We start from the raw sequence: 20,810 nt of genomic DNA on the forward strand, positions 1-20,810 counted from the left end.
CCAAATTTTATCAAAATACCATCTTGCCAGCTGCAAATTAACCCTTTAAAACAACAATTACGTTATTATCGCAGACATGTCGCACACCCCTAACATAGTTTTGACCCAGCGGTTGGGTTCCCAACCGCTGGGTCAAAACAACCCAATAGCTGGGTGAGTGTGAAGACAAAACAAGAGAAATGTCGATTAAAAATATACATACCGTACTGTTCAAGAGTTTGCGGCCAGTAAGATTTGGTCACCAACTTTTGTTGAATTTATTTGCTCAAAAATAAAGTAAAAATTGCAAAATTGTGAAATATTATTACAATAGAAAATAACTGTTTTATATGCCGATTTGCTGCTCAAGAAACATTTCTGATTATTATCAATGCTGAAAACAGTTGTGCTGCCGAATAGTTTTGTGGAAACTGCGATACATTTTATTTTTCAGAATTCTTTGATGAACGGACTAGAAATGTTCATCATGTTGCAACACCATGAGCTGCAGTGTGTGTGCTGGTGCTGTGAGGTTTCTGTAGTGATTTATAGACACTATACCTGTGACTGCACATTGGCTCCCACCTGAGAGCCCTGGTACGAGTCCCCGTTCAGAGACTGAACACTCATAAACAAATCGCCAGAGTTTGACATGTTAAAAGAGCCAGCAGAACCTGAGAGGTGCACAGACACAACAGAGAGAGACAGAACAAGCCAGAGAAATGAGTTTGAAGAATTCAAGAGAGCAGAAATGCAGAGTTATAATTAGATAAGCTTTTCAGAGCATAAGATCCAGCAGCCCATAAAGAAGACAAAGATCAATAAATTGATCAAAAACAACAGGAAACACATTTATAATATTACCAAATATGTCTATTTAAAAAAAAAAAAAGCTGTTCTTTTGAACTTTCTATTCATTAAGGAATCCTGGGGAAAAAAATTCAATGGTGTCCACAAAAATATTGGGCAGCAAGAGACTTCTTTCAAAAGTATTACAAATCTTACCGACCCCAAACTTTTGAACTGTAGTATGTATAATATTTCGTCAGCTGAAGGATTGATGTCCATTGTCTCTCCCTCACAGTCATGTTTTCATATTCAAGTCTATGGTCATATGTTCTCATGGCTTCATCGGAGCACTAAGCGGTGTGTTTTAAAGGGGTCATATGATGCTATTTTAAAGATCATTATTTTGTGTATTTGGTGTAACAGAATATGTTGACATGCTTATAACTGTTTTTTGTGTGCGAATATGCGTTAAAATATAATTTATTGCTATGATCAAAGCTGAATTTTCAGCATCATTCCTCCAGTCTTCAGTGTCACATGTTCCTTCAGAAATCATTATAATATGCAGCTCAAGAAACATTTCTGATTATTATCAATGTTGAAAAAAGTTCTGCTGCAGAATATTTTTCTGGAAACCGTGATACATTTTATTTTTCAGGATTCTTTGATGAATAGAAAGTTCAAAACAGCATTTTTTAAAAAATATAAATCTTTTGCAACATTAGAAATGTCTTTACTGTCACTTTAGATCAGTTCATTAGATCTATTTATTAATTTCTTTTAAAAACATCATGCTGACCCCAAGCTTTGAACAGTAGTATATATTGTTCATACAATGCATTGAATATCATAGTTCAATGCACTCACAATGCATCTACTATTTTTAATTATTTAACCTTTTCTCCTTCTTGATTCATTATTTAATCTAAGTGTTAAAAGTTCAGCTATTTTTTGACAAAAAATTAAAACAAAAATTTCCATGTGAAAATTTCCAGTAGAAAGACTGAAATAGTATTCTCTGTGCTTCAACAAATATTTTTCATTAAAAAAAAAAATAAAATAAATAAAAACAAAATCAGCACATGAACTGAAAAAATATTTTTCTCAGTTGTAAATAAAACAGATTATTGGAGTACAGAAAATACTATTTCAGTATATCTACATGAAAACGTCACATTTAATTCAACGTGTTAATTGCTGTTTCTTTATAATTATTTGTGAAATATACTAGCAATTTTTGAGTGAAACTTTTTTTTTCAGTGTAGAACAATGAAATACACAGAAAAAGCACCAGTTACACATTTAATGTGCATCCTAAGTTAAAAAAAGTTTGAACTATTGCTAAAAGATTCCAAAAGTGTAAAAACTCAATACTTGCAATTCGTTTGCTGCAAATTACATGCCAAAAACGATTACACGCCAAGATAATAGCAAATCTTCTTTGTGCAATAATAAAATACTCCGTGCATTCACAAACCACAAACATGTGGACTGAAAAAATTTAATTAATTTTTGATTTTCAAATAGCATATTTTGCCCACAGAGCATATGACCAGTTGAAACAAAATGCAACAGTGGCTGGTAGATGTCACAACAGTGAAGGATGCTATCAACAGGACTTGTGATGGTCACAAGGACAGAGGTCTAACCATGATGGACACACACACACACACACACTAACATTAACATTGAAATAAATGATCACTTACACGCTGGCAGCTATGATCACAGTATACACTGACAGCAATCACTCAACACACACTAACGCCCATTACGGCTAATACAGCAGCGGATGAGGCTCTGCGCTAATGATAAACACCATTACCATGAAAAGCTAATCAATCCTGCGGCTAAGCTTCCCGTTCCCACGAGAGGCTAAAGGTGTTTCTATATTACAAACAGCGCGGCAGTCATCACTCATCCCGCGAGTCAGACTCAAAACCAGGCCTAAATGCATCATACAATCATTTCAGCTAAATTTATTAAATAGTTTAGAATGCATTATGCATTTAGCGCAGCAGATGAAAAATGCTAAGAGGCATGCGGTGCCATGCTGCAAATGATTTTGTTTTCGAGTTGCATGAGCTTGAACTCACGTGAGAATAACTGATATGTTTTACATGCAAAACAGGTAGAAACAAACATCGGATGCGTCTCAATATCTAGCGAGTTGCCAACCTGGACGGCACTTTTGGAAAACATGCAATTGTAACTATGGTATTTTTTGTAATTGCATGGCATATATATATGGTAAACATGCTACTGAATATTAAGAGAACCACGGTATTACTATCATTGAACTATGACAGAGCAATAGTGGGTGCAATATTTGGACAGTGTCGTACCTGCGAGACGGTGATCGAACACTTCTTGCCCAGCTCTTCTTTGGCCTCCTCGCTGGGATACGGGTTACTGAGATGGGAGTAGAAATATTCATTCAGGATCTCTGTGGCCTGTTTGTTGAAGTTTCGTCTTTTCCTCCTGTGCAGACACAAACACATCAGATTTGGACATCTTGCCAGAACTTGTGCTGTTTAGTTTTGTTGCATATACTTCATGCATCATATCAAACATTTTGGTAAATACAGAGAAAGTAACTGCCGCTGGCCGTGTACACTTGGGTGACTCATGACTTTAAGAGAATTAGAGACACAAACCACACAAAAAAGCATGAAAGCATGAAAAGCAGGTCAAAGCAACCATGAAAAGTACCTAAACTATTCAACCCTGTTACCAAAGTTACTGTAAAAAAAATGATCAAACAAATATTTGTTCTTTAATTTATGGGAAATAATCAATAATTTGATCAATAATGATATATCAACATTAACCCTCTACTGAGTAATAGAATCATTTAAACTGAATATGCAACCCTGTTACCTATTTACTTTATTTAATTGCACTGAGAATTTTTCAACGTTAGATAAACTAGTAAAATTTAAAAAGTTGGATAAATCATAAAACCTAGCTTCAAAAGTAGGTAAAAGCTACTATGAAAAGTATCTAAATAGCTACTATTCAACTCTGTTACTAAAGTTACTGTAAGAAAATGATCAAACAAATATATATTCTGGGAAATCTATTGTTCTAATCTAATCTAAATCTAATCTATGGGAAATAAACAATAATTTGATCAATAATGATATATCAACACCAACCCTCTACTGAGTAATAGAATTATTTAAACTGAATATGCAACCCTGTTACCTATTTACTTTATTTAATTGCACTGAGAATTTTTCAACGTTAGATAAACTAGCAAAATCGAAAAAGTTGGATAAATCATAAAACCTAGCTTCAAAAGTAGGAAAAAGTTACTATGAAAAGTATCTAAAAAGCTACTATTCAACCCTGTTACTAAAGTTACTGTAAGAAAATGATCAAACAAATATATATTCTTTAATTTATTGGAAATCAACAATAATTTGATCAATAATGATAAATCAACTAACTAGCACTCTGCTGAGTGATAGTTGGATTTAAACTGAATATGTAACCCTGTTACCTTATTTTAATTTATTCTATTTGATTTCATTTCATTTCAAATTCATTTTATTTTACATAAAATTTTATTTACTTCTACTTTAATTTGACTTTATACTGACCAATAGTTTGAATATGCAACCCTGTTATCCATTTCATTTTATATAGATATTTTATTTCAAATATTTAAATTTTACTTTATAGTGAGTGATAGATTAATTTAAACTGTAAATGCAACCCTGTTACCTGTTTATTTTAATTTATTTTATTTCAATTCATTTTATAATATAATTTTATTTCAACCCCCATTTTATTTTATTGCATTATATTTTGCTTTATTATTTTATTTTATTGCATTATATTATTGAATTATTACATTCTTTATTTTGACGTTTAATGGAAAAAACAACTACATATTAATCCCAATCTAAATTGGTAACATGAAACATAAAATACATGCAAAATAAAGCAGCTCATGTAATAATTAGTTTGGCCTCCTTACACTATTTTCATAGATTAAGGCCATATTTTTCAGCCTACTTCGTGTAAACGTGCAAAGACAAATTCAGCAGGCAGACGCTTCATGCTTGAAAAGAAGAATAAAGCAGACCCCACACACAGTCAAAGAGAAGAGCTTTAAAACGACCGTAAATTGAGCTTTGGGTGCCAATGAATTCAACCTCCTCTTGGCATCACTCATCTGTGGGTTAAGAGTGTGCGATTGGAGCTCATCTCAGGGGCTTTTACATATGCAGCACTGAAGGGCCGGAACAGAGGGTGAGCCGATTTCCTCCCCAAAACCCCTCTTCACTAAATGCAAATGAGCACAGCATGGTCTCAGCCGGAGAGAGGATTAATCAGAGGAACTGAGCATGCTCCAAAGAGAAGGAGAATGGATTCTGAGCGCTGCGAGGAAACATGAAGCTCATTTAAATGTTATGCCTCCGACTCCAGGATTCCAGCATGATTTATCCGCACAGAAATGCATGCAAATCCCAGGCACGTTTCAAAGAGAACAAGCGATTACATTGAGAAAGGGATGCACTCGACACTGCAAAGCATGTGTGGGTTTGGATGCGGCCCTAAAGCGCAAGAACGGGGCCTCCACTCCCTCGGGGAGGGAAACGGGAAAACGCACGTGTGCAAATAAAGCGCAGGAGCATTTGTTTACATGAACGTGAGAGTTACAGGCTTAGTGCAGAGCGTGAAGAATGAGAGCGCGGGGTTTGATTACGAGTGGATTTGCGCTCAAATGCACGGACCTGGCGTCGAGGAAGCGGGAGCGCAGGATCATGACGGCCTCGCAGGTGCTCTGCTTGAGCTGCATCTGGATGGAGCTGAACTTGCGGTGGATGATGCCGACCATGCGCTCGATCTCTTTGGGCGAGATGGGCCGTGTGCGAGACTGCTCTCTCAGCAGGTTCATCACATGGGTCGTGAACTCGTTACATGCCTGAGAGAGGGAAACACAAACACCTGCATGTTACCATAACAAGATACGGCTTACAGAAACAGGTTCAAGGGCTCATATCATGGAAAACTGGGTTCAGTCAGGACTCTTAGCTACAAAACTGATTCCTTTAGTAACCATGAAGCTTATGACATATTAACATATGACCGCCCATATTTACATATCAACAATTCAGTATTAAGCAACTTTTTGACACTAGCCAATCATAACAGAGTTTATTTAGATACAGAAGCAACAACAGCCTGTTTAATTCTAATGGTCAAAGCAGAACAAAGTTTTAAAAACTGAATCTTAGACTAGCTTAAGTGTAATTATTTATAAAATTAAAACGTATTATTTTAAAGAGTTCAAAGACAGTTACCCATCTTTTCTATTGTACATCACGATTCAAAAAGTCAGAGTAAGATTTATTCAGCAAGGTGACTTAAATTGATCAAAAGTGACAGTAAAGACATTTATAATGTTACAAAATATTTCTATTTCAAATAAATGTTGCTCTTTTGTTGCTCTTTCTTGTCATCAAAGACTCCTGAAAAATAAAATGTATCACCGTTTTCACAAAAATATTCAGCAGCACAACTGTTTACAACATTGTTAATAATCAGAAATGTTTCTTGAGCAGCAAATCAGCATATTAGAATCATTTCTGGAGAATTATGTGACACTGAAGACTGGAGTAATGATGCTGAAAATTCATCTTTGCATTACAATAATAAATTATATTTTACAATATATTCAAACAGAAAACAGTTATTTTAAATTGTAATAATATTTCACAATTTTAATGTTTTTTTCTGTATTTCTGATCAAACAAATGCAGCCTTGGTGAGCAAAAGTGACTTCTTTCAAAAACATTAAAAAAATCATACTGACCCCAAACTAGTGTACACCAAATGTTTCCATGCTACTTAAAATTATACACTGGAGCTTCATTGTGAACACTACCAGCAATCATAATATTAAAATATCACACTTAATAAAAAAAAAAGCTAAAATTATTTATGCAGCCATATCTGCATATGAATCCTAAGTGAGAGTACAGCAGTGTGGACCCTGTCTATGTATTGTAATGCAGTGATATCTATAAAAACTCATCCATCTCTCGAGCCCTCATTCCTCCATAGAGTTCATTAATCACGCATAAAAATTAGGGTGACGGAGTCGTTACACTTTCAATATTGTGCCTTAATTCTGAAATGGCCTCATTGGCGTGAGATTCTCATTACTCACAGAGCGACACAAACAGATGAGTAAGAGAGCAGAGCGTGTCAGGAGAACCAGGACTCATGGGAAGACCACAACAACAGTTACAGAGCGGATGATGAAGGGCGTTTTCGCTCTTGTGCTGGGTGGTCCGTGTGTGTGTGTGTGTGTTTGCGGTCCTCTATGACAGCTATGAATGTTCTTTTGTGAACAAAACAAACAGAGGACACCTGGCCCTGTCCCAGAATGCATTTCAGTACATCACCTCTCCTATGTCCCCCCCGTTTATCATCAGCGATGGATCTACTGTCCGAGCGCACAGAGAGCCATACAGTGGCCACTGATACTCGTACTTAAACATGAATGATGCTCATCAGGATGCTGATGGCTTTAACCAGTCAAGTCCTGAGTATTTAAGACGCTACAGCAGCCTGATCTCAGCAACAATCATTTACATACATACCACATTCAAACACTCCTTCTGATGTTCCTGAAGGATTTTTTCAAATCATTTAAAAAATAGTTTAGTTTTATGCTATTGGTTTACTGTATTTTCCAAGAATGTCAAATTTTTTAATCTGCTTTAAATGTGTGCATACATTTTTTTTTAAGATTTATTTTTGGCGTTTATTAGATTTATTGGAAAGTTGGTAGACAGGCAGCGAAGCAGGAGAGAGAGGGGGGCGGGATCGGGAAAGGTCCGCGAGCTGGGACTATATATCGGCGCACTGCAAACAAGGCTATTGGCGGCGACAAATGTGTGCATACTTAAAACTACTAAAGGAATTGGAGGAATCAGAAGCAGAATCTTTAAATTCCTTTAAATTCCCAACTCTATTTATTAATCTGGATCACAATTTGAACGTTGTCTGCTACTTCCCGGTTTTCCGTGAGCGTGGGAACGCTGGGCTGTCAGCAGTAACACCGGACCGGCCTCTGATGTGTCTCAAACACTAAAACAGGAGGGTGTCTGTGAAATCACATCTGAGGTTGAATGAGCTGCTCTCTGCCAGCAGAGCCCCACTGAAACACACAGAGCATCTCAAACACACTCTTCACATCATCATCTGATCTGACAGACTTTGGGATGGAAAGGCTGCCTGCTGAGCCACACACACACACACACACACACACGCACGCACACACGCACACACACACACGAACACACACAATCTCACACACACACACACACACGCACGCACACACACACAATCACACACTACATTAAAGTATAACAACTGCAGTCAAACAGATGTTGCACGAATCTAAATGATGAGATATTACAGTCAACATGAAATCAAAATTGAAGCGTTTACTTCAGCACACATTGCTGGTGATTCATCAGTGCATGTTATTCCAAATAAAATCAAAATGACTTCCATCAGTCAAAAAACTGCCTGGTTTTGAGTATGTCAAAGTTTTAGGATGCTTGAGATGTCTGTGAAATCCTCACTAATTCAGATTAATAGCATAGTTATTCAAGCATAATGGTACATTTTCAGAAAAAGAACTGTTCGTGTTTTCTGACCTGTTCGTACTTCTCCAGCTCGGTGTGGTAGATCTGGCGGATCTGGGTGAGTTTGGCTCTGTAATCGGAGTGTTCGGCCGAGTTATCGGGTCCGACTCCAGCCGATGCCGCCGCCGCTGCAGCCGCCGCAGACCCGCCCCCTTTCTCCGGCCCTGACACGCCCTCCGCCAGCAGCATGTTGTCCAATCTCATCAGCTGGGCATCGGGAGGCTCCTCCTCCTGAGCGCCACGGATACTCAACACTGAAACGAAACAAGCAGTGGTTACTCCAACAGCTCGATATCCCAGGATGCACCGCATCCTGAGGCTTTGAATATACTGATTCTGACACGAGGGGTCCGGCCTCATTGGTCCCGCTCTTTCTGATAAATTGTCTTTGAGGCCAAAACAAAAAACGGCCAAGGCTGCAGTTGACTTTGCCAAGTTTTATGATGATATAATAAAACTTCATCTAATTCATATCATGAACTTCCCACTCAGCGCTGATGCTCTGTGGCTGTAAATCTCAGCGTCCCTGCGCTCTCTGGCTCTGACACTAGAGGGCCTGAGTGCTTAGATTTTACATCACATTCACACACACACACACACACACACACACACACACACGCGCACGCACACAAAGAAAAAAAAACAAACACACACTCAAATCATTCTCTAGAGAAATAAAGTGTTCTTCCACCATAGCCAATGATATGAAAGTGAATTTATTAAATATGTTAAGTGATATCATACATATGATATTAGAAACGAACCATTTCATAAAGGAACTATTATATTTTTGTCATTTTATTTGAATTTGTATATACATATTTGAAACTTATAAATATCATTCTATAAAAAAACTATACAGTACTCGATTATTGTAATACTACATTATACTAGAATAATGTATTTGATTAGAATAATGACTTTGATTAGTAGTATTTTTTATAAATAATGATATGTAAATATCTTTACATAAAACTATACATAAACACATACATTATTATTATTATTATTAACATTTGATATGTATATGAATACCCTTATTTTAACACCTTTATTTTATTTAATAACACTGTTATTATAATACTATATAACACAGAATACGAAACAAATATTATTATTATTATTAGTTGTAGCAGTTTTATTATAAATAATGGTATTTCTTTAAATATCGTTATATGAAAACTATATATTATAACATTATATTATTATAAGACTATATTGTATAAATATTATTATTAATAATAATAATAATTATTATTATTATTATTATTAGGTTGAATTATTTAAATTCAATTATTATTGTCACATAATTTTTTTTCCATTTTATTTTTATACTAATTCCAGTTTGAATTTTGTTTTCTCTCTCAGTATAAATTCAGGAACTGAACTGTGGAATATAAAAGGCTTTCTCTGGGTTCAGCTCTGAACGGCACACGATCCTGCTGCCAGGTTTGATCTTCCTTCCATTTTAATTATCCGTGACATTCTCGTCTCTCATCTAACGTCACTCTCAGTTAGCGAGTCAGAGGTAGACGGAGTAATTTCCTCACAAGTTCTGACACATGTGCAAAAGAGCAACTCCGAGACTGTAAGGCTGTGGTGCATGGGCCGGTTATCTATGGGCCTCATTGTCTGGGAGTCAAAGGAAACACTTCATTAATCCAGAGACAAAGCCGCGCACCGGTGCTTTAACCCCAGACCGCTGCGGTGAGAAAGAGGCCGGCTGGACGGTCATCGGGAGGCTTTGGGAGGGGGACGTGACTCTGACCTCCTCCTTAAGTCAAAATGCAAATGTAAAGGCTGTTGGCGAGCAGGAGAGGTCAAGAGTTCACGACTGTGTAGCATTGTGTTTGTGAGCTTCACGGGCAACAGAAACATTCTGCTTCATTAACAAACATATTTCATCCAACCTGAAACTGTGGTAAGGCTTCAGATGGAGAAAATCTCACAGGCTACGCAGATGACATGGATTAGCACCACGTGTTTGAGTGACCAAAGAGAACACATACAGAAATTAATTAAATCATTTGCCAAATGACGTCAAATCACATAGAAAAATAACAGAATAACTCTTCTCAACAAATAAAATTAAATACATATATATTTTTAATATCTTATGAATTAATTGTCAGACTTAAAATTAATAATAATAATAATAAAATAATTTTTTTAAACTTGTCAAATCACAAAGAAAAATAACAGAGTAACTCTTCTTGACAAATACAATTAACATATTTCTTTAATGTCTTTTGAAGAAATTGTGTCAGACTCTCTAAAATAATTTGCCAAATGAGGTCAAATGGCATAGAAAAATATCAGAATAACGCTCCTCAACAAATAAAATATGATAATTTGTCTCAAAAATTCTCAATGAAATTTTCTCAAGAAATTGTGTAAAACTCCAGGCTTCTATTAATAAAATAAAAAATAATAAAAAATTATGAAATCATTTGACAAATGAAGTAAAATTGCACAGAAAAATAAGAGTATCTCCCCTTAACAAATTAAATAAAATAATTAAATTATTATTATCTTCTGAAGAAATTATGTCAAACTCCAGGCTTCTATTAATAAAACAAATAAAATAAAATAAACAAAAATTATGAAATCATTTGACAAATGAAGTCAGATCGCATAGAAAAATAACAGAACAAGGTGTGTGATTTAAAGAGGGATTCATGCATAAATAATGAAACGAAATGTTAAATAAAAAAAATAACGAAAAAAACTAAAGCAACAAAAAATAAAACCACAAAAAAAAAAAATCTAATAAAACAGTGAAATAAAATAACAAAATAACATAAAATAACCCATACATGACACCTTTGGTAAGGTAAAGTTGTGAATGTATGTGGGATTTGTTCATCTGTTTTATCATCCAGCAGGGCAGGTGAAAACTGTAAGTCTAATCAGTTAGTAAATTAAGAGCACACATGATTTGAGGAATCATTCATGTTTGGAGCAAAAACACTAAAAAAGCAATCCAATAAAACGCCACAAAGCAGGTGTTTCTTATTTGATACGACTCCTGCAATTTCACTCAATTACTGGAAAAACACAAAAAGCAGAACCTAACACGGTTTTCCTGCAGCTAACAAGTCATAAACGCCATATTTAGGATCTCGTTTCATTAAAGCACTGAACTAAATCAAACCAGTTACAGTCAATGTTCATAATCTCAACTTTCTAAAGTACTGAGACACTCTGAGCTCTCGAGTTTTACAAACGGATTATCCAAAAACCAGTGAATAAGGACTCAAACGCACCCATCACACAAGTTTAGCACATGTTTTAAGGCACTTTTAGAAGTAAAAGCCTCGACTGTGAGCACAAGGGAGTCTTGACAGAAACTCAAGGCCAACAGAATTCCTCCCAACGTTATAAAACGTCTACACTGTCAAGCGAAAATGGAACATAAAAATTCCCCGTTCACGAAACGACGAGGCTCCCCTCTGCCAAGTCCCGGTTTCACATTCACGGGTGTTTATTTGACTTGGCTGGATGAATCTCCACCATCAGTCTGTTAAAACCAAAAGCTGTTTGGCCAGTGACGGACACAGAGCGAAAACCCACAGCCAAACGCAATACGATACACACGTTTGAAAGAATACAAATGGCATGGGATCAAAAGTCGACGGAAAGAAAAGAAATAATCGGAACATACAAGCATGAAAAGCTTTATGGAGAGCCGTAGCGGATTCATGAGGTCGTATTGAGCAATGCTTCAAGCACTATAAAATCAAAAGTCAGGTTTACAAGCGTGCTGTACAAGAGCGGTCTGCAGTGATCTGGCAACATGACGGCGCACAACCTGATCCTGTTTATAGTTTTGCACATGCTCGCCGCAAACGGAGACTCCCTGCCGCTGCTGACGCGGCTCACCCAGAAAACACACGGCTGTAGCATCGGTCAGGATCGCTGGGATGGCCGTCAGGATCCCGTCATCCCTCATTGACAGCTGATTGTTACACAGAGCAAAAGGCCGAACTACGAGAGCACAGCTGCATCTGCACAGACTGATACACATCCATCCCACCAATCAAACGCTGTCATTTTCAACTGGTTCATGTGTGGATACACTAAGGTTTGGACATGCGAAATTATCCTGCAATGAATAAGAACAAGCATATAACAAGCACATGTAAGGCATAATGTCTCTTGGAATAGAATAGAATAGAATAGAATACGGTTTGGACATGTGAAATTATCCTGCAATGAATAAGAACAAACATACAACAAGCACACGCAAGGCATAATGTCTCTTGGAATATAATATAATATAATAGAATAGAATAGAATAGAATACGGTTTGGACATGCAAAATTATCCTGCAATGAATAAGAACAAGCATACAACAAGCACATGTAAGGCATAATGTCTATTGGAATAGAATAGAATAGAATAGAATAAAATAGAATACAATACGGTTTGGACATGTGAAATTATCCTGCAATAAATAAGAACAAACATACAACAAGCACACGCAAGGCATAATGTCTCTTGGAATAGAATAGAATAGAATAGAATAAAATACAGTTTGGACATGTGAAATTATCCTGCAATGAATAAAAACAAACATACAACAAGCACATGTAAGGCATAATGTATACAGAACAGAACAGAACAGAATAGAATAGAATACCGACACATTTTCTTAAAAAATTACATAGAATAAAATAAAATTGGTATTTTTTTTTGTTTGATTTTTTAAAAATTATTAATTACTGTGACGAGTGGGGGCGGGGCCGAGAGCCGTGGGAACGAAGCGAGGCCGGTGGAGTAATTGATAATGCGCGACACCTGTGCCACTCACCGGTCTCGAGTCTCACGGAGGAGCTCCGGAAGGATAAAAGGAGGAGTGACGACCGTGTCGGGGGAGAGAGGACCAGGCCTGGAGTTTATTTTGTGTTTTGGTTTCGTTTGTGCGCGGCAGTCGTCCGCGAGGGGCTGTCGCGCTATTTTGTGTTTATTTTATTATTAAAGTTTTCTTTGAGTGTTCGCCGGTTCCCGCCTCCTTCTTCCCGAACTACGAACATTGTTACAATTACATTTTATTAGAAACCTAGAATCTGACACATCTTCTTCAGAAAAAGTAAAATTGGTCATTTTTTGTTTTACTTAATTTTGTTTGATTAGAAGCCTAGAATCTGACACATTTTCTTAAAAAGATGTAAAAATGTATTTTATGTTATTTTTATTATATCTTATTTTAGTTTAAAATTTAAATGTGTTAGACTCTAGGGTTCTAATAAAATAAAATAAAATTACATTTTATATCTTCTGAAGAAAATGTGTCTTCTATTGAAATAAAATAAAATAAAACAAAAAATAAAATAAATACAATTCTATATCTTTGAAGAAAACGCATAAACTCTAGACTTCTAGTAAAATAAAATAAAGTAAATAAAAAGTCAGATTGCATAGAAACAAATAACAGAACAACTCTCCTGAACAAGGTGTGTGATTTGAAGAGTGATTCATGAATAAATAATCAAATAAAATGTTAAATAAAATAAATAAATAACATTCAAAATGAACATAAAACTTTAATAAATAAATAAATAACAATAAGTGAAATAAAATAACACTATAACTAAATAAAAAAAGTAAATAAAATAAATAATTTGCCAAATTAAGTCAGATCGCATATAAAAATACCAACTCTCCTCAACAAGCTATGTGATTTGATGTGATTTATCCGTAACACAAATGGTGTGGGACAAGTTATGTGCTGAAGTTTAATATTTGGGGTTTGGGTTTGTCCAAATACTGTTCTAAATGAGCTAAATTTTTTATAGATTTCCTAATTATTTCCTTTATTTCTTTTCCGCTGAAGGATTAAACTTAAAATAATAACATTCCTTTATGCACTTATTTTCATTTGACACTTGGCTAAAGACTCAAAACCGCACACGGGAATATCCTACAAGACCACGTCTCGGCGAGACAAATGATGATTTATTTATCTCTCTCGTAAACTAGAGCACATAATTAAAACCACTGAATGGATTCTCTTAAATAAATACGATTAAGCAGAATGAGGTAAAGGGTCCTGCACGCTCAGAAGAGGCTTGGCTCTGGGTCATAATTACACGACTCACTGAAGGCCACTTTACTCCATAATGGCAGGCTAATTGATTCCTGCTAATATTTTCCAGTGTCGGTGCTGCGTGATTCCTCCAGCAGGGCAGAGCGAGCAGATAGCTTAGCGCCTCCGAGAAAACATATCCTTGTTAACATCGTTTTCTCTTTAGCAAGCCATCTTTTTCATCTCTTAAACTAGTCTGCAATCATTTCCCCATTCATTTTCACTCAGTTTACAACCAACCTGCTCAGAGTTGAATTACAACATTATAACACTTACTTTGAAGCAAAAAAAAAAAAAAAAAAGACAAAAGGGTATAAGATTGAATACTTTCTTTATGACATAACAAAAATGTCTCTAGGCCTGTAATAAAAAAAAATAAAAATAAAATACATTGTTACATCTTTTGAAGAAAATGTGCCAGACTCTAGGGTTCTAATAAAATAAAATAAAACAAAATAAAATTGCATTTTAAGCCTTCTGAAGAAAATGTGTCAGACTCTAGGCTTCTATTAAAATAAAACAAAACAAAACAAAATATAATAAAATAAAATAAAATACATTTTTACATATTTTGAAGAAAGTGTGTCAAATTCTAGGTTTCTAATAAAATTAAATAAAATAAAAAAATAATAATAAAATCGAATTAAAGATTTTTTTTTAATCTTCTTCTGCTTTTTAAATAAAGTGTAATAAAGCCAAGCCAAGCAAAGCAAAGCAAAGCAAAGCAAAGCAAAGCAAAGCAAAGCAAAGTAAAGTAAAGTAAAGTAAAGTAAAATAATAAAATATCCTTGATTTCATTTTCTCTTTAGCAAGCCTTCTTTTTCATTTCTTAAACAAGCCTGGAATCAATTTTCCTTTAATTTTCACATTCACAACAACCAGATGAATCACAACATTATAACACTTTTGAATTTGAAGCAAAAAAAGTGTTAGAAAATCAGATAAAAAGATACAATACTGAAAACTTTCTTTATAAGGGAACTTTCTTTATAAAACTATGAACTATAATTCCTTCATTAAGATATGAGATCAAGTGATTTTGCTTGAGTGACTTGATCCACTGAGCGCTAACATCTCCGTCTAGACATTTACTTGACATTAAGATTTACTCAGCTTGAGCTTGTTTTGTCAGCTGTTGCAAGTTATATCCCACATGCACAATGGGAGTGATATTTGCAAATAGCAAAATCAGGCTTACTCTGCCAGATCAGCGTTCAGAGGCTCAAGAAGATTAGAATTTATTATTAGAATTGGATTGGCTGCTTTTCACTTGAGCCACCAACCCAACTGCTTTTCACTTGAGCCACCAACCCAAGACATCAGCCGCTCGATTCAACAACAAACAGGAGGTCATGACATTTGCTCAACCCCACAGCGTGTGGCCTTTTACAAATCAAATCAATATTTAATAAAAACCCAAGGCCACAGGCTGACCAGACGATGGATTTTCTCTCCGTTGGCTTGTTTATCGAAGACGATACGTTTCATTTCCGAGAAACCCAGTCGTGTTATTGGAGGAAAGGCGCATGCAGGATTTATGCACCTTTTCTCAAGGTGGCTCTTCTCCAAAAGCCTTGTATTTTCCTTTTTTTTCTCCAGCGTGGCCGTGTACAGAAGGATGTTTAGCACTCAGAGTCCTCTGTATTTTCCATTAGCCAAACATCAAGTGGTTCTGCTTCATGCCACGACTCCCTCAGATACTGAAATATTAATTGAACTTCTATAAAAGGAGCAGCGTTCGCTCTGGCTGAACCCATCTTAACTGAACAAGCACAAGACGCAGATGAGAGTTTGTGCCTGGATGGTGTCCAACAGGACCAGAGGAGACCATCAGACACCTCCACAAATCTGTTTGTAGCATTTATATTGTTGCTTGAAAACAGACATACTACATGTTTTCCTGACAATTTTCTGTCCTCAAAATGAAGCAGGCTGATTTAATGAGCAGAAGTTGCACAAACGACAGCAGGATTGACACTTACAGCTTACCCAAACAAACAAAAAGTTGTCTAAACTGGTTGTCTAAACAATTAGGTGACTAAAAATAGAACAAAATGCAGCAGGACTGTTTTTGAAAAGTGAGACTATTTTTAACTTAATATTGTGTCATCATAACAACATTTATGGCAGGTTGCTTAAAAAGAAAAAGACAGCGCTTTTAATTTGCAATCTGTCTAATTGCTGAAGCACAACATGCTAATAAAAATGTTTTATATATATATATATACATATATAACATCAATTTATTAGTGAAATTCACATGATTGAAAATTACATTTGAAAATGAAATGTATATATATATATATATATAAAACATTAATTTCACTAATAAACTGATGTTATTATAAAAAGAGGAAGAGAAATGTCCTTATAAAAGGTACTGTACTATATTATAGCATAAATCTCATAGCAACTAGATCTCAGTCTGTATGTTGTAAAAATTGGGTTATAATAATAATAATAATAATAATAATGAATGTTATTAATAATTATATTATATAAAATAACATCAGTTTATTACTTAAGTTAATAATTAATAATTAAAGTAATTTTGGTACCAAGTGGACTAATTGACTAATAAATAAAAAATAAATAGGTAAATAAACAAATATTATTTGCAAGCTACATGCCACTATTTTAAATGCATTTGTACATTTAATTAATTTGTAAATTATATGTGTTTTGCCCCTCTAATTTACAAAACAGACAGAGCACAAAAACATCATGCGAGAAATATATTTTACCATATATATGTATATATTTTATGCCAGCAGCTACAAAAAAACAAACAAACAAACAAAAAAACAAAACAAATGTTAATGTTTCAACTCAAGCTAATAGTTAATAATTATGGTAACTTTGGATAGATAAATAGGCAAATAAACATATAAATAAATAAAAAAAATTGCATTTGATTGATTACCTAAAAATGTTAAAGTATTGTTTATTTAATTTGCATCTTTGCTCTACTGTTTTTATTTCTTAAACTGCATAGCCTGTTATTAGCTTTTTCGTTATTTATTTTATAATGGATAGTTTACATGAAAAATTGAAGTAATATTTGAAAGCTGCATGTCATTGTTTTAAAGGAATTTTTTCATATTTATTTTCATATTTAATTTTTGAAATGAAGCAATATGTTTTTATATTTTTCTGTTATATCAACATTAATAACGATAATACTAGAGTTTCACTAGTACTGGTATTGACTTCCAAACAAATGAACAATCTCTGGCAGTGAGAATGAAAATTCTGCATTCATTTCGAGTCAGATGAACCCTTTCTGCCGTGGTTGTACTGAAGCGCTGGGCTCAGATTGACGCTGACAGCTCTGGCTCTGTTTGTTGTTGGTGATTCAGAGCGGCTGCAGCACTTGATAAATCAGGGCGGGACGACGGTGGTCCCGTCACAACGCAGGCACCAGAGTCGAGACGACAGCTACATGCTAATTCAATGGCGGCATTATTCATTATACAGTCACAAGTGTACTGGAATGGAAAGGAAAACTACACACACCGGGAAGAGTGCGACAGGACCCGATCTGTTAAACCAGGCCACCGCTGTCACAACCCTAGACAGTCAGAATGCTGGGAAACCGGTTTACAAGGCATCAAACAAGACAACAGAATCACTCGGAGTAGATAAAGCCTTCAAAACACATATCAGTGTTATATAATGTCAATTAACAAGCGACCAAGAGGGGATTTTAAAGGTCTGATGCTAATACAGGATTAAAGGATCATATATGTGTTATTGTTTAGGGTGTGTCTTTATATGTAGACCGATATATCAATGGATTAAAGGAGCTAAAAAATGCAAACGAAAAAAAAATTCCATTAAAATGCAAACGTAAATAACGCCATATATTGGTTTCTTTTTAGATAGATAGATAGCAATGACTGCTTTCGTTTCATTAGAGCAATAATATTCATATTAACAATGTATTTCCTGTACATGTGCGTATGGATTGGAGTAAGAAGTGCGTGAGATTACGTGCATATCCGTGTCAGCGGATCAGTTTCCTCCTGAAATAATTCAGCTCCGAATGGAACGGCCAAATCCTCTCGGCGGTTCACGTTTCTGATGGTGTGTGATTAGGTGCGGGTAACACATGGCTGTGTCAATAGCCGGAAGAACACGTAATCTATGCAGTCGTGTCATTGGAGACGGTTGGCATGGCTGGTTGTCATGGAGATTCTCAGATAGCAGTGAGATGCTGATGTTGAACGAATGATGTTTAGGTCTGCTGTCAGTCTCGGGTAACGCCGCATCTGCTTTGTTTCACATGGACAAAGACACACACTGCTGCTCTATTCTACATGCTGGAGAGGACAAAGACAATTATAAATGCCTTGCCTCCTCTCAACTACAAAACAGAACATATATATAGTTTTGTTCTCTGTTTTGTAGTTGAGAGGAGGCAAGGTTATTTTATAATGGATAGTTTACATGAAAAATTGAAGTAATATTTGAAAGCTGCATGTCATTGTTTTAAAGGAATTTTTTCATATTTATTTTCATATTTAATTTTTGAAATGAAGCAATATGTTTTTATATTTTTCTGTTATATCAACATTAATAACGATAATACTAGAGTTTCACTAGTACTGGTATTGACTTCCAAACAAATGAACAATCTCTGGCAGTGAGAATGAAAATTCTGCATTCATTTCGAGTCAGATGAACCCTTTCTGCCGTGGTTGTACTGAAGCGCTGGGCTCAGATTGACGCTGACAGCTCTGGCTCTGTTTGTTGTTGGTGATTCAGAGCGGCTGCAGCACTTGATAAATCAGGGCGGGACGACGGTGGTCCCGTCACAACGCAGGCACCAGAGTCGAGACGACAGCTACATGCTAATTCAATGGCGGCATTATTCATTATACAGTCACAAGTGTACTGGAATGGAAAGGAAAACTACACACACCGGGAAGAGTGCGACAGGACCCGATCTGTTAAACCAGGCCACCGCTGTCACAACCCTAGACAGTCAGAATGCTGGGAAACCGGTTTACAAGGCATCAAACAAGACAACAGAATCACTCGGAGTAGATAAAGCCTTCAAAACACATATCAGTGTTATATAATGTCAATTAACAAGCGACCAAGAGGGGATTTTAAAGGTCTGATGCTAATACAGGATTAAAGGATCATATATGTGTTATTGTTTAGGGTGTGTCTTTATATGTAGACCGATATATCAATGGATTAAAGGAGCTAAAAAATGCAAACGAAAAAAAAAATTCCATTAAAATGCAAACGTAAATAACGCCATATATTGGTTTCTTTTTAGATAGATAGATAGATAGATATGTTATTGTTTAGAGAGTTTCTTTATATGCAGACCGATATATCGGTATATGTTGTTAATATTTTCTTATATATATATATATATATATATATATATATACACACACACATGTGTGTGTATATGTGGCAGTGTGTTGAAAACAATTTTGGTGTAAGTTCCTCACCACTAGAGAAGAAGCAGAGACGAGTATAGACAGACAGCACATACAACATGCACAGGATGTTATCCAAAAGACTGGGTGTCCTTAAGATGAGAGATGTTGCTATTCCAAATGTTGTGAAATCAGCAAAATCATCCAACTTTGCACCTGCAGTACAAAAAAAGTACACTGCAGTACATTGTTGACACTGACACTGTCTTAAAAACAACATTCATGGCGCAAGACACTGGAAAAAAACATCAAGACTCAAAGCAGCTGCCAAGGATGCCAGCTAGAAATGCTGTCAGACTTAAAGGGATAGTTCTGTTACATGTTCCGCTGTCCTGTTTACTGACTCTTATTTGGAAGTGTTCATAGTCACATAGTGTTCACTGCCTCCATAGTCACCCTCATTTGTTTCATGGTAATTCATTAGCCTCACCTGTTCCTCATTAGCCCCGTGTATTTATACCAGAGATTGTCTTACTATTGGGAGATGAGAGGGTCTGTATTACTTGCTATTGGAGAAAGCATAACGGCTTACTTGGATTACGTGCGCCTTAATAACCGATCACCAGGGACGCGGGAAGTAGGGGTGCTGAGGGGGCTGCAGCACCCCCTGTTTTCACATGGTTGCAAATGCAACGCCAAGTTTGTTCATTTAAATTTATTCAGTTTTAGCATTTAATAATTTATTTGTAATGATCTCTGAAATGTAAATTGTAAGTGGGCTATAATAAACCCATGTTTATCTTTATAAACATGATTAATTTTACTTGTGATGTTCTCTATATGGGATGATTAGCTTAATCCTCATGAACACGTGACGCTAGC

The 20,810-nt window shown here is 35.6% G+C and overlaps 1 protein-coding gene across 1 annotated transcript in view; it reads right to left on the minus strand.

The window, feature by feature from the left end:
• The window catches only part of LOC107745027 (pre-B-cell leukemia transcription factor 1-like), an 83,594-nt gene that overhangs the window by 5,310 nt on the left and 57,474 nt on the right, over positions 1–20,810 (minus strand). The window contains exons 3-6 of the mRNA XM_016558856.1: positions 8,454–8,695; positions 5,514–5,704; positions 3,104–3,249; positions 541–653 (exon numbers count right to left, since the gene is read on the minus strand). Of these exons, the coding sequence (XP_016414342.1) occupies positions 541–653; positions 3,104–3,249; positions 5,514–5,704; positions 8,454–8,695 (692 nt within the window). The remainder of the gene's footprint in view (positions 1–540; positions 654–3,103; positions 3,250–5,513; positions 5,705–8,453; positions 8,696–20,810) is intronic.

Source organism: Sinocyclocheilus rhinocerous, unplaced genomic scaffold (assembly GCF_001515625.1).
Source record: "Sinocyclocheilus rhinocerous isolate Xijiao unplaced genomic scaffold, SAMN03320098_v1.1 scaffold318, whole genome shotgun sequence".
NCBI lineage: Eukaryota > Metazoa > Chordata > Actinopteri > Cypriniformes > Cyprinidae > Sinocyclocheilus > Sinocyclocheilus rhinocerous.